Source organism: Engystomops pustulosus, chromosome 6 (genome assembly GCF_040894005.1).
Source record: "Engystomops pustulosus chromosome 6, aEngPut4.maternal, whole genome shotgun sequence".
NCBI classification, from domain to species: Eukaryota; Metazoa; Chordata; class Amphibia; order Anura; family Leptodactylidae; genus Engystomops; species Engystomops pustulosus.
In genome coordinates this window covers 90,703,610-90,717,955 of record NC_092416.1, presented here as the reverse complement: position 1 = coordinate 90,717,955, position 14,346 = coordinate 90,703,610, and the positions used below count along the sequence as shown (strand labels likewise).

Below are 14,346 nucleotides of genomic sequence, written 5' to 3'. Positions count from 1 at the left end.
TATCTTTTAAATTTGACCACACTGAAAATGTTCCAGTATTATTATTTTCCACAAACTTATTTTAAAAACCCTAACAAATCTCTGCCTACGCTCAAAATGTGACGGTTGTTAATTTTTAAACTCAGATGATAATCTCCACAAATAATATTTTTTCTATTAAGCACCTGCCGTGGTGGAAGAGAAGGTTGAAAGTCCTGTGCCATCTGAACCATCGTCGCAGCCAGAGCCACCGGTTGCAGTTTCTCCACCATCTCCCCAAGAGGCTCCTGCTCCCCCTCCTCCTGAAGAACCTCCAGCCCAGTCTTCTCCTGAACAGGAAGAACCAGAAGATTCCAGACCTCTACACCTGGCCAAAAAGCAGGAAACAGCTGCTATCTGTGGCGAGACTGATGATGAGGATGTTGAAAGTAGTGGCGAGGGCATCTTCCGAGAGCGAGATGAGTTTGTTATTCGTGTGGAGGACATCCAGGCTCTTAAGGTAGTTTTCAACACTCTAGTACACTCTTCTACAAAAGATGTACTTTATTAGCAGTTAAATTGCTTGTTCAAAGAGCATAAACATTTGTTTAACCCCGGCACAGGAGCCAAACTGCCGTCGGGGGGTGTCAGCGGTAATCCGGTGTATTTAACATGCCTTTCCCCCACGTGCCCCCCCCCCCCTCGGCACTGTTATCGGGGGCGCCCAACGTTGCTTTGGCTTCTCTGGGGTCCTGATCGGATCCCTGAAGGCAGTGCCTTTAAGATGGCGTCTTGCTTGTTCATGTCCCATGGTGGAATAAGTAAAAAAGTAAAAAAAAAAATGTTTTTCAATAAAAAATAAGTTCATAAATCACTAAAAATACCCACAAGCCCCAAAACATATAAAGAGACCTATAACGCTCCAAAAAGTCTAAATCATAACACAGACCACACATATATAGTATCACCGCGTCCATAACAATCTGCAGAATAAAATTAAAGTATTCAACCCATACGATGAACGCCGTAAAAAAAACTTTAAAAACCTGCCAAAAATTATGATTTTTACCTATTGAATCCCACAAAAAATGCAATAAAAAGTGTTGCAAAATACAGCATCTGCCACAAAAAACAAGCCATCAACCAGCTCCGTAGCCAAAAAAGTAAAAATGTTATGCCACTTGGAAGACGCTATGCAAAAATTATAGATTTCCCCCCACATTAGGGTTTTATTTGGCAAATTTAGTAAAACATGAAAAAAAATATTCAAGTCTTGTATCCCCGTAATTGTATCGACCCATGGAATAAAGATAACATGATTATTAGGCTAAACGGTGAACACACAAAAAAAAGTAAAAAATCCAGTACAGAAATGATGCTTTTCTAATGGTGACCTAAAAAAAAAGTTCCTAAATTTTCAACAATGGGGGATACAAACCCCAAAATGGTAACAATGGAAAAAGCATCCCGTCCCGCAAAAAAAATGCCGTCACATGGCCCCAATAACGGAAAAAGCTAAAATTTTATAGCCTAAAAAAGAGGCCAATGAGGAAACAAAAATCCTGGCAGCTGCAGGTCCTTCCTTTCTGTGCCTCGCCGTGCGCCCATAAAACAAGTAACGGCCACGTGTGGGGGGGTCTCTGAAATCGGGAGAAATTTCATAACAAATTTTATGGTGGGTTTTCTCTTTTTATCTTTTGGAAATGTGTAAATTTTAGGGCTAAATTAACGTATAACCGGCACAATTTGACCAATCTAAATTTCAGCTCCATTTTGATGTAATTGCTATGAAGATCTCAAGGGGTTAACAATCTTCCTAAAAGCTGTTTCTGATAGTTTGAGGGGTGCAGATTTGAAAATGGCTTGATTATATAGGGGGTTTTAATGCTAAATATGTAAAATTTCATTTAAAACTGTATTTCTCCCCAAAATCAATTCTGAAAATACAGAAAATCGATAATCTATTCGTAAGCCACGCGACGTCAAAATAAATTATCCAGACATTTCAAAACTTATGAAAAAGTAAAGTAGACATATGGGAAATTTTATTCAGCAACTTATTTAGGTGGTAAATCTATCTGCCTGAAAACACGAAAATAAACGCAAAACTTATCAGCCAAAATTTACCACTAAAATGAAGTACATCATGTGGGGAAAAACAACCTCAGAATCGTTTTGATAAGTAACAGAGTTGAAAAGTTATAACCATATAAAGAGACGCAAGTCAGAATCCAAAAAAAGGGACTGAGCCTTAAGCTACAAAATGTCTGCGTCCTTAAGGGGTTAAAGGGAACCTGTCTGCTGGTTTAGTGTAAAAAGTTTTGACACCCCTCAGTCCTGAGCTGTCATTCAGTGAAGCTATAGTATTACACCCAGGCTTCCTTGCTCATGTGCCATAGGTAGGGCATATATACGCAATAAAGTCACAGGGCCATTTTTTATATGCTGTTGCAATGCCCACTGCACCACCAGGCACAGGCCTCTTCACGCCTCACCATATGGAAATAGCCTTGATAGTTTCCCTTTATGCTGGAAATAGGAGTATTTTTTACATTTTGTTTTTAGGAAAAATTTGGGACATGACATATTGATTGGAGCAAAAAAAAAAAAAGGTCTCCATCTACATTCTAAAGCGTATATTGATATTATATTTTTCTATCTGCAGCTTGCACTGCAAACTGGACGAGAGCCGCCTCCAATCTGGCGGGTACAAAAAGCTTTATTGCAAAAATTCACTCCTGAAATCAAAGATGGACAACGCCAGTTCTGTGCTACCAGCAACGTAAGTTACATTAGGAGCACTGAGCTTAGAACACCATATTCCTTACAAGTGTTTCAGCTAGTAAATACTACATCTTATTCAGTCTTTTAAATCACCTTGATTTATGACCAATAGTCTGTTCTCAAGGAAACGAAGCCTGAATTTGTCCAAAAAAAGATGTGTGACAGATTCTGGAACTGGCATTTTTAGTATCTCTCAATTCCAGAACATAGTGTATAGTAACTGTGCATGCTACTATATGTTAGTTGTTCCTACTGCAATTGTAAGAATAATAGGAGGTTACTAGACAACAGTGATTGGACATTGCCATCATGTAGGGAAACCACACCCATTTGTCAGTGTATTCTTACCATTTCCTCCATTGTTGAAAGGTAAGAGGGGCACTACACCCACCACTAACACCCACCGCTGCCCTCTTAGGCTGGATTATTGACACGGTCTTACTCCCATATCTGCAGTAAAATGCCTGTATTCTGTAGCACAGTAAAACTGCATTATAAGATTTGAGCAATATGCACCCCTATTGGCATTGCTGGCATAATGCTGCAACTATTAAACTGACAGTTCATACTGAAATATAGCAGAAAAAAACAGCGACTGGCTATTAACCTTACTGACCGTGCATGATTTTCCCTGTCTGACAGGTTCGCTTTGTGGATCTAACCTCTTTGCTTATGCAATGCTTATATGATTGGTGACTGTTCTGTGCTGAGTGGTTACTGCTGAGCACTACTATTGGTACCCGTGCTTTGAATATAGGGTATAGACAAATGGAAGGAAAAGGTGTTGTCCTGTTTCTACACATTGACAATCTCTTGAAATTCCCCATCACTGCCATGCTGTATTTCCATCCACTCTATATAGAATGTAGCTATATGGAATGTTACTGGAAATGATTTAGCATGGTGATTCTGCTTCTTTTGTATCCTGAGTGTTTACCCAAGTTTGAATTATCTGAAATAACAATGTACTTTTTTTGTATGGCAGTTGGAATGATTATGTTCTTTTCTGTTTTTTACATTAGTATTTAGGATATTTTGGAGATGCCAAAAACCGCTATCAGCGACTATATGTCAAGTTCCTTGAGAATATCAACAAAAAGGACTATGTAAGAGTCTGTTCTAGAAAGCCTTGGCATCGTCCCCTCCAAACCATGAGGTAATGTGTTTGATGTTCCTAAGTTTCATATCTGTTCTCCCTCTGAGATCAGTTGTATAATTTCATGTAATTGGACTATAAGACGCACATTTTTTCCCCAGAAGATGGGGAAAAAACAGTGGTGCGTCTTATAGTCTGAATGTAGATGTGCCCGCGTGTCAGCCCTCCACTGCAGGAGGGAATGGAGGACGGCACATGGCAGTAAGCCCAGGGGCAGTGCTGAGCTCGGCTCCACACACAGCTGCCGCCTGCTAGTTTCTGTGAGAAGCGAAGCTCAGTGATCAGTGCAGTGCACACTGACTGTGACACCACTTCCAGGTTATGTGATGAAGGGAAGCACAAGCCACGCCCCCTCAGCACGGAGATCTTACTGTGACTGATGCCGGGCAGGTCACTGTCTTCTACCAGCTGCTAGTGCTGCAGGGGCATCAAATAACACTGAAGATGTGGCCAGTACTGGAGTCTCTGCTCCTGTGCCTGCTGTGCTGTTCTCACAGGTGTGTGAAACTGAACAATTCCCAAACAGTGCTTGTACAAGGTCACAGGAGCTTACAGTCTATGTCACCTCCTGTGTCCTCCTCCTCCTCCTCCTCATAGATTGTAAGCTCTTGTGGCCATTGTACAAGCACTGTCATCTCATGTGTCCCCTCCTCCTCATAGAGTGTAAGCTCTTGTGACCATTGTACAAGCGCTGTCACCTCCTGTGTCCTCCTCCTCATAGAGTGTAAGCTCTTGTGACCATTGTACAAGCACTGTCACCTCCTGTGTACCCTCCTCCTCATAGATTGTAAGCTCTTGTGACCATTGTACAAGCATTGTCACCACCTGTGCCACTCCTCCTCATAGATTGTAAGCTCTTGTGACCATTGTCACATATACTCATACCTATTCAGCCCTGGTAACTCTTGAGACCCCCTGACTACGTGTCAGCATAATTCTATCTAAAGAGCGTAATTCCCATCACTAATTCTGCCCCCAACACTGGTTGGCTGAGCTTCCTGCTAGCCAAGCCCTAGCCAATTAGTGTTTGGTCAAAGGAACGACACTCCCCCCTACCACCAAGTGTTCTGTATAGAGCTGAATCTGACAGAACACTTGTACTTTTGGCACCGGAGTCATCCTTCAGCACCAGGTAACAGTGTCCTATAAAATATCCCCTAATAAAGTGTCCCCATTAATTCTCCCCGAACACAGTACACTATTAAAACTTTACCAAATGTCACACAATGACCCCTAATAAAAGTATCCCATACACAGCCCCCGTAGGCTACATTCACATGAACGTGTGCCCGCCGTACGTAGCCCGGCGGGTACACATTGATGCCCGGGAGAGGAGGAGGGGGTGAGGGCTACTCGCCCCTAACCCTTTCCAAAGAGAAACATGGCTGCACCGCCCCGTAAGGCGCCGGTACTTGGCTGTTACTTTATTAAATGTTGTAGCACACTATTTGGGGAAAAAAAAAATTTTTCTTATTTTTCCACCTCTAAAACCTAGGTGCGTCTTATGGATCAGTGCGTCTTATAGTCCGAAAAATACGGTATATGTTTTTCCATTTGAAGTGAATTTAAATCAAAAGGCTGGCATTTTACCTACTGGGAACCATACCTGAACTTTGAAAGACTAGAGCAAAATTGATTAAAGCAAATGATAGGACTAATGAGGGCACATGTATCATTAGTCTGGCTTTGTCTGTTTTTTTGTTTGTTTTCTTTCTTGGCTTTTCTGCTGGTTAGATCTATTTTAGTGTTTTTTGTTATTGATACATGTGGCATTTGGTCTTTTAGTGAATTTGTGACTTAGAACGGATTATGAATTCTGGAGACTTTTTGCAACTTTTGTTTTAAGCTAATTTCTATGCCTGGTCAGGAGCAGCCATAGAATTTTCACATTTTCAAGAGATGTTCAAGAGATAACACTGCAGAAAACTAGATAAACAAATGGCGAAGTTTGACGGGAGATCGTCGGGTGCAAAAAAAAAAATGTCACAAATAAACACAAGCGCCATGAAAAGTCGTAAAAAATTTGATACTTGTGCCCCATCAAATTACACTGCATTGTGAAGACTAGAGACCACTCAGCTGGTGATCTTGGAAGGTCATCTTTACTCTAAGACTCCCTTACTATTATATTGGCCTGCAGTTTTACAGCTTACAAGGTAAAGGGTGCATACTTGCATCAATATAAACCTGCAGCTAAGATACTTTGTATGTTGGTTTTAATGCCAGTATGTGGATTAGTTTATGGAGAGGAGGAGATTAAGAAAAGAGGCATTATTATGAAAACAGATATTCCTTAATGGCTTTGTATTAGAACAGGAGCTGCAGGAGCCAGCATCGGGTGCTGGAAAGGAGGGGTAAGGTACATTTCTTTGATGGGCGTTCTTCTTGTATCAAACTTGCTTGTGGTGAGATGAGATAATCTTCATGCAAGGTGGCATTAAAGCAGCTTTGTGTTTAAGTTGGACAACCTATTTTATAAGATGGACATAGGAGTATTTTTTTCCATTTTTGTAGAAAAATTGAGAATACTTTTTGGATTATGTTGGTCATAAAAATAATTTTACTGCAACATACAAACATACCGTAATTTTAATATTATCCATGGTGAGGCAGATTTTCATGTGCTGTATGGTCATCTGGTGGCTTCACCTTGAAATGAAACATTTTACATGTGTATGTACCTAATGCTTTACTCTTTATGCACCTTTTATAGGAGGCAAAGTCAAACAAAAGCACCTGGAGCTAAAAGTCCAGTGGCTGTGACTAAGTCAGAGAAATGTGATAAACCAGATCGCTTGGTCAAGATGGAACCAGTTCAAAGACCTGAAAAAATAGAGATGGGAGAGAAGACTGAGAGACTGGAAAAGCCTGACAGTGTTGAAGAGGAGGAGAGTATTGAAAAGACTGAAGTTGTTTGCAATCCTGAAAAACCTAGTGTTGGGGAAAGCCAAGAACAGCAGAACCTTGCAACCGATGTAATAAAGGAAGGGGCTACTGTAGAAATAGACAAAGGAGTAAAAGACGATCCATTGGAAAAGACAGAGCCCTTGCTCCAGAATGACAATGATGTTTTGCCTGAGAGTGGTGACATTAATGAGCCATTGGTGAAGAAGGACAATATTGCAGCACTTCCTAAGCCTGATAAAACCGAGCAAGTTAAAGCAGAAAAGACAGAACCTGTGTTAAAACCAGAAATAAACGAACCTGCAGAGACACATGAGAAAGCTGAACCAGTGACAAAAGTACAAAAACCAGACATAGCTGTAAAAACTGATAAAACCCCACATGTGGCCAGACCTGAAAAACATGAAACTATGCCAAAACCAGAAAGGATTTCTTCTGCTGGAAGGCAAGAGAAGTTGGAACCAAGTACAAAGTCAGAGAAGTTCTCCACAGTTGGTAGGCAAGAGAAGTCAGAACGCTCAGTAAAGACAGAAAAGGTTTCCTCTGCTGGAAGACCAGAAAAATCAGAACGTATTATAAAACCAGAAAAAGGTTCTCCAACTGCAAAGCAGGACAAAGTGGAACCTGTTGTAAAGCCTTCAACTCCTGTACAACCAGAAAAGGTGGACACAATGGTCAAATCAGAGAAAAATGTAATGGTGGTGAAGCCTGAGAAAACTGAACAAAAGCCAGAGGCAAAAGCTCGAGACAAGCTTGAAAGCTTAGGAAAACTGCCTTTGGTGAACGAAAAGTCAATGAAAGATGAGGAATTGGAGGGACCAGAAAAAGATGTACCTGCTAAGAAAACTGAAAAACATGAAACTCTCAGTAGAGTTGAGCAGAATGAAGCATCAAAGAGACAGGCTATGGCAGAACCATTGGAGCAAACTGCAAAATCCGAAGTACTAAAGAAATCTGAGAGAGACCTATCACAAGAGAAAGGAATAAAGGCCGAAAAAGGAGAAAAAAAATTGAAATCGGACAAACCTGCAAAGATGGAACGTCCAGACAGAACTAGCAAGGTGGAACGGTCCGATAAACCAAACCGGTTGGAAAGAGCAGATCGATCTCCAAGGTCTGATAGAGCAGAAAAGTCAACCAAGGTTGAGAGGGCTGACAAACCTGTCCGAGCTGAGAGATCTTCGAAAACCGCCAGGACAGACAGACCTTCAAAAATGGAAAAATCTGAAAGGCCAGAAAAAATGCCTAAGTTAGAAAGAATAGAAAAATCATCAAAGCTCGAAAAAGTTACAAAGAATGATAAAATTGAGAAACCTGTCAGAACTGAAAAGATTGAAAAACAAGTCAGGGTAGAAAAAGTAGACAAAGTTGAACCAACTCCTCCTAAAGTTGCACTGAAACCTAAACAAAAACACACAAAAGTAAAGGCAGAACCACCACCAAAAAAGAGGAAAAAGTGGCTGAAAGAGGTGGCATCATCCTCTGATTCCGACTCTTCTCCTGACCAGCAGAGTGAAGAAGGTGAGATGCTGGCTTGAAAATTCCTACATTTTATATTATTACTTATTAACCCCTTATCGACGTGTGATGTAGTAATCTGTTGCAAGGGCTGAGCCCTCTCCTTACAAGGTGGGTCCTTACTGCATATTGCAGCAAACGCCCACCAGTAACACCCACGGTTGGTGCAGTTGACCTCCAGCAAAGCTGCCAGAGGCATTTAAATCCTGGCAGCGTGTGAGCACAGCCATATTGTATTCGCCCCCTGTGAAGTCATTGGAGGGGTAACATTATAGTTTGAGGGGTAACATTATTAGAATGGGGTGGTTTGTGTGTGTGTGTGGGGGTGGTTCATATGACTTCAAAAACCCCTAAAGAAATTAAAATGGTCCCTAAAACAATTAATTCTAAAATTTTCTAATGCAGTTCAATTTATAATCTTTCTAGCATCATAATAAAACAAAAGGACACATATAAAATGATGCCAACACAAAGCCGAGATGCTGTAAATGTTAGGCTACATTCACACGATGTATGCCCGCCGTACCGTAGTACGGCGGGCATACATTGGCGCTGCAAAGAGGAGCAGGGGATGAACACTGCTCACCCCCGCCCCTCTCCATAGAAAGATACAGCGCACGGCGCCGTATCACGGGCAAAGATAGGACATGTCCTATCTTTTCCCGGGCTACGGAGTGGTACGGTGCCGCACGTGTGCTGCACCGTGCCGCTCCCGTACAGGGCCGTGAGCCCATAGGAGAGTGTATGGGGGACGTATATCGGCCGTATATACGTCGGCCGTATATACGTCCCCCATACTGTAGTGTGAATGTAGCCTTAGTCTTACTATCCAAATTAGTTTCTATTTGTTTGAAAAATAGAATTTAGAAAATGGCAAATTTTTGGAAAATTCACTTTTTTTCATAAATAAATTCAAAATATATCAACCAAAATTTCCCAATAACTTGAAGTACAACATGTCATGAACAAAGTATCTCAAAACCACCTAAGTAAGTTAAAGCCTTCTAAAGATATTACCGGATAAAGTAGGGTTTGGTCATAATGGCATAAATGAGTTAGATCACTAAGGGGTTAAAAGCCATAAAAATAAAGCCCTTTAGAATATGGCTCAACTGTGGGTTTTTTGCCAATTCCACCACATTTGGAATCTTTTGACCCATAGAACAGAATATTAAATAGAGCGGCTACAATTTTTTTTTTTTTCATATACAAACAAGCCATCATCTAGGTTTGTTAACAAAAATAATCCAAACGTTTATGGCCTGGGGAAGAACTGGAGTAAAAAACAAACGCAAAAAAATGGTTTAAAAAAAATCTTGGTCTTATAGGGATTAAAGGAGGCGGCTATAGAGGCTGTGGAATCCGCCAAAAGAAAGGCTTGTGCACACCTGGAACAGACTTTGAAATACTGCAGATATTTTTGTATGTTTTTAGCAGCAGCAGGATTGTGATAAAGTGGTTAATATTCCAGGATTGTTGCTTGACTTGGTACTCTACTGTGTGAGATTACTGCACTGCCCCTCCCTTCCGGTCTCTAGAACTGTTTATAGTATTCAAACAAAAGGTCTGATATAGCTATTAAGGGCTAATCATGAGGGGGCGTGTAATCATGATTGCAGGTCGCTATTGTTGTTCTATGGGGAAGCAGGGACTCCTTGTATCTGTTATCACTATGGTACTCAGAGTCCCATCCTGGACACTGTGGTTGGTCTGTGAAACACTGCATGATCTGTGTTTCATGGACTGAACACAGCAGTGTGAAACAGCCCTAACAATGATGAAACACAATATGTTAAGTTTGGATGAATGAAGTTTGTATATTAAGAATCTGCATGTTCCATTAACTTTTGTAAATCTGCTTTGTAGAGCGTATTCCTGTAGGCCGAGTACTGAACACAAGAGCTATGAAGGAGATGTACCGAAGCTATATAGAAATGTTGGTCAGTACTGCATTAGATCCAGATATGATTCAAGCATTGGAAGATACTAGTGGTAAGTAACGGAAAGTGGACAGTCACATCTAGCATCTCTGACTTACTCGTGCTCCCTATAGCATAACAATTCTTGATGATCCTTCCAAATTTCTGTTATTCCTGTAGCAGATATATGAAAGATTTGATGGAATGTTATTCTTGTCTTTCTCATTAAGATGTGTCCCAGCAATTAAATAAATTAAAGAATGTTTTTTAGATTTTGTGATGTATTATGTTTGGCATTTGTATGTTAGACACTAAATGTTTTCTTTGCTGCCCAGTCAGTGATTGTATGTGATTGGGAGTTCATTGTCCCTAATTCCCTATCGTGGTTTACATTTTTTGCAGATGAACTTTACCTTCCACCCATGAGAAAAATTGATGGAATTGTAAATGAACATAAAAAGAAGGTTCTGAAGAAGATCTCTCTAAGTGCATCTGTTCAGGTAAGATGTCTCACATTTTCTGTGTCGGACGCAGACAAGGTAGGGCTTTGATAAGGGTGAGACCGCATATTGGCGTTATGGCCCAAATATATGGAAACTACCTAATGTGCCAGATAATCTTAAAGTGGTACACACTCTTAGTATATCTGATCAGTTTTTTTAAGGATGTGCACACAGTTGTGCCTTTTTGTTTTTGGTGAACTTTGCTTCATGCATTTGCCACAGAATAATGGCGTAGCCCAGTAATAAATGTGCTGCAAACTCCAACTAAGCACTACCACAGCCATTTAGGTGAACAGTTTTCTGCAAAGTGCAGCCGCGACACAAAAGTGACATAAACACTTCATAAATACATGTGCAAGCTCCAAAGACACTTTTTCTGGTCCAGACAGAATGCTATATATCTGGGCCTTGGGCCATATGGTCTGTTTAGCTTTCTTCTTTTCCTTACAATTTTTATTATTCACTATGGGGCAATGTTATTGTCCAGTGTGTTCAGTGTATACACTCGGGGTATATGTTAAATTTGTCCATAGTCTTATACTGACAGATGGAGGCATCCTTTTCACCTCCATCTGCCCAATATACAGTACATTGCTCCCAGCAGGAAACGCTGGATGGAAAAGTGCAGAAGGCTTCGTCTTTCCATCCTGCTTTTTGCTGTGATGTATACACTAAGTGGAGGCCATTAGAGGCTATGGGGGACAGATGCAACTGCATTGCATCCATCCCCGGCCTACACTGATTCAAATATGTGGGTGTTTCCTCAGGGATGTAAGTATCCAAATACGGACAGTTATGTCACTCAGGAAACACCCTGGAAAAAATGGCAGCAGCAAATCGCCCATCATCCACCACTTTCAAGGTGGAGGAGCTGACCTGGCACACTTTTCCCACTCTAGGAGCATACAGTGGGATATGCAGCTGCCCTTCATCATAATGATATGTTGGGAATCCTCCTGATGTATCCTTGCAAAAGATACAAGATGTGAACGTGGCCTAAGAATGCCCAACTACATCTATGATAAGGGGAGCTGTGCAGCTATGGTGTAAAGGAGATTATTTTGTTGCCATAAATGGATTCAACACAAATAGAAAGTAAATGGTATCGCGTGTAATCTTTATTAGAAGTCACTTGAAATAAAAATACACAAAACTGACACACAATGCGTGGCCACTCACTGCTCCCTCTTAAATGTACTAGCATGATGATCATAAACCGACTGACCTACATATCAGAAAAAATAAGTGTTACATTACATCAGTAGTCAAAGCGTCATACAAAGAAATTGTGGGTTCCCAAACTTAGAACTTGGCCTGGCTTCATCCAACTGCTATTGAATGGAAAAAGAAATTCTTATATAATAGAGTAAGCTTCTATGTTTCCTCTAGTGGCAGATGCAGGTAAAATGGTAGCAGCTTTGACCACACATAGTGGCCTCAGACACTGAGCCGCAGACAATGACCGTATGCCATTGTTTGTGGGCCAGCTGATATCCCGTTCATGCCCCAGGGATACACATAGCATGCACCGTGCCTCATTGCACTGTGAATGCGCCTTATAGGTTTATGGGGCCTTGAGTCAGTTTGTGTGTCTAGTTTACTGTACACATATATACGTTTGCATCCAGGAGGGCTTAGTTGACAGTACAACTCTTCCCTGCTTAGGTATTACAGCATGAGGAAGGCAGTGGAGCAATGCAATACAGAGATTTCACAGCACAGCAGTTTGAGAACACTCCCCTAATGCTCCAAGTCCAGCTACAATTCTGTATTGCCACAACTTCTGTTCGACTCTGCTGTGGAATATGATGGCGTTATATAAATAAAGCATTATTATTATGGCTGTGTGACTTCTATAAGCACATAATATTGCACCATGTGGCCCAGAATTCTGGATGACAAATGGGATGGCATAGACAGCCATGCATTTCTTATCCCAGGTACTACACCTATCCGCTACTGGCTAAACTAGTACTATGTCAAAGAAGTTCAGATTGTTGCTGCATGAGTGTTGTGTTTTTGGCTTATTTATTTTGTAACTTTTCTATCTAATGACCTGCAGGAAGGGCTTCACACGTTTCCACAGTTGAATATTGATCCAGGAGACTCTATTGTTAAGATGAAGCCGGGAGGAGAGCCCTACAACCGAAAAACACTCAATAAATTAAAAAAGAATGTAGCCAAGCCACAGGTAGGATATGTTCTTAATCCTATAAATGGCTGCAAAAGTTAATAATGGCATGAGTTGGATGTTGCACACATAAAGATAGGATGAAATATTCTGATCATCCATTCAGAAACTTGCTGTAGTTTCAGATTTGTACCGTATTTGTATACAAATATTAGATGTGTAAATAAATCCTGATTTTGGTAACTAAATAATTAAGGCATGCTATGGCATCTGTGATTACCTGGTTTTTGGAAGTACATAAATGATTGTTTTACCCCCTAGGAATTTAAGGTGGATGCTGAGAAGTCACTTTATTACTCTCTGTACCATTCCTTGCATCATTACAAGTATCACACCTTTCTACGATGCAAGCAAGAGGTAAGCCACATGAAATGGTAACTGCAGAATTCCACCTTGTCTGTAAAGTAAAGGGTACAACATAACCCCCCCTACAGGTGATTCTAAAGCATTACATTCACATACTTCCACAACAGCAGCCAATAGAGACAGCAGCCACGACATCTGAAAAGTTGCTTTTCACTACCAGTGAAAGTATTGGAGATACTACTAGACCTGCCTATTGCATACTACTGTTGCACCCATCTTGTGGCAATCAGCAGAGCCATAGTAGTATGCATTCGGCAGGGTAGTGGTAACATAACTTTGCCCTTTGCTACAGTTTAGTTATATTGCATTCTCTGCTATAAGCTTTTTATTGCATGAGAAAATATTAAGATAACTAGTCCATCAAGTCCAACCTACTGCCCACTTTCCCACACGTTTTCCAAATGAGTGAGGGCGCAACATATGTTAACAAATTGCCTACTAAATTAACCAAAAATATTGAAAAAAAAAACCTATTCTGCTGAATTCCGGTGTTCAGTTCTGGATATATCATTGTGTTCCTAGTTCACGGACCCAACACTTGAAGTTTCTGCAGTTGAGAACATGAGTTCGAACACCATAACTCTTCTAACGAACTGCAGAAAGTCCAGATGTTGTGTCGGTAAAAGAAAGCAGACGGTCTAAACCTTTTTGTAAAAGTGATAAAGGACGTTGGCAGCTAGTGAAAATGACTGGTGACAATCATAATCGCCATTGTGGGTATCATTAGAGAAGCTTCCAGCATAGGAAAGATGCAGGAGATGAGCTACTGCACCAAGAGCAGGTTACAGTCTCAGATACATAGAGTCTGAAACATTCTGCTCCCATCCAAATGTCTTCAAAGAGTCATTTTCAAGATCTATTAACCCTTTATGCCTATGGCAGAGTTTTTGTCTTAATTGTTCTGAAACAACAGCAAATAGCGGTGTTTTTGCTATATTTTGTGAACATCTGCATTAAAGACTTCAACGTGAACACTTATCTTTCACTGGGGTTTTATTGGACTTTTACTCTTAAACTGGTCATGCAGAACAGCAGTACTAGTATTAT

At 40.7% G+C, this 14,346-nt stretch overlaps 1 protein-coding gene across 2 annotated transcripts in view; it reads left to right on the top strand.

Moving 5' to 3' along the window:
* Positions 1–14,346, top strand: part of PRR12 (proline rich 12) — a 79,263-nt gene that overhangs the window by 58,394 nt on the left and 6,523 nt on the right. For both annotated transcript variants that reach the window (XM_072110351.1, XM_072110350.1), the window contains 8 exons: positions 162–478; positions 2,624–2,740; positions 3,765–3,898; positions 6,612–8,323; positions 10,187–10,312; positions 10,642–10,739; positions 12,805–12,933; positions 13,195–13,290. In XM_072110351.1, coding sequence (XP_071966452.1) covers positions 162–478; positions 2,624–2,740; positions 3,765–3,898; positions 6,612–8,323; positions 10,187–10,312; positions 10,642–10,739; positions 12,805–12,933; positions 13,195–13,290 — 2,729 coding nt within the window. The remainder of the gene's footprint in view (positions 1–161; positions 479–2,623; positions 2,741–3,764; positions 3,899–6,611; positions 8,324–10,186; positions 10,313–10,641; positions 10,740–12,804; positions 12,934–13,194; positions 13,291–14,346) is intronic.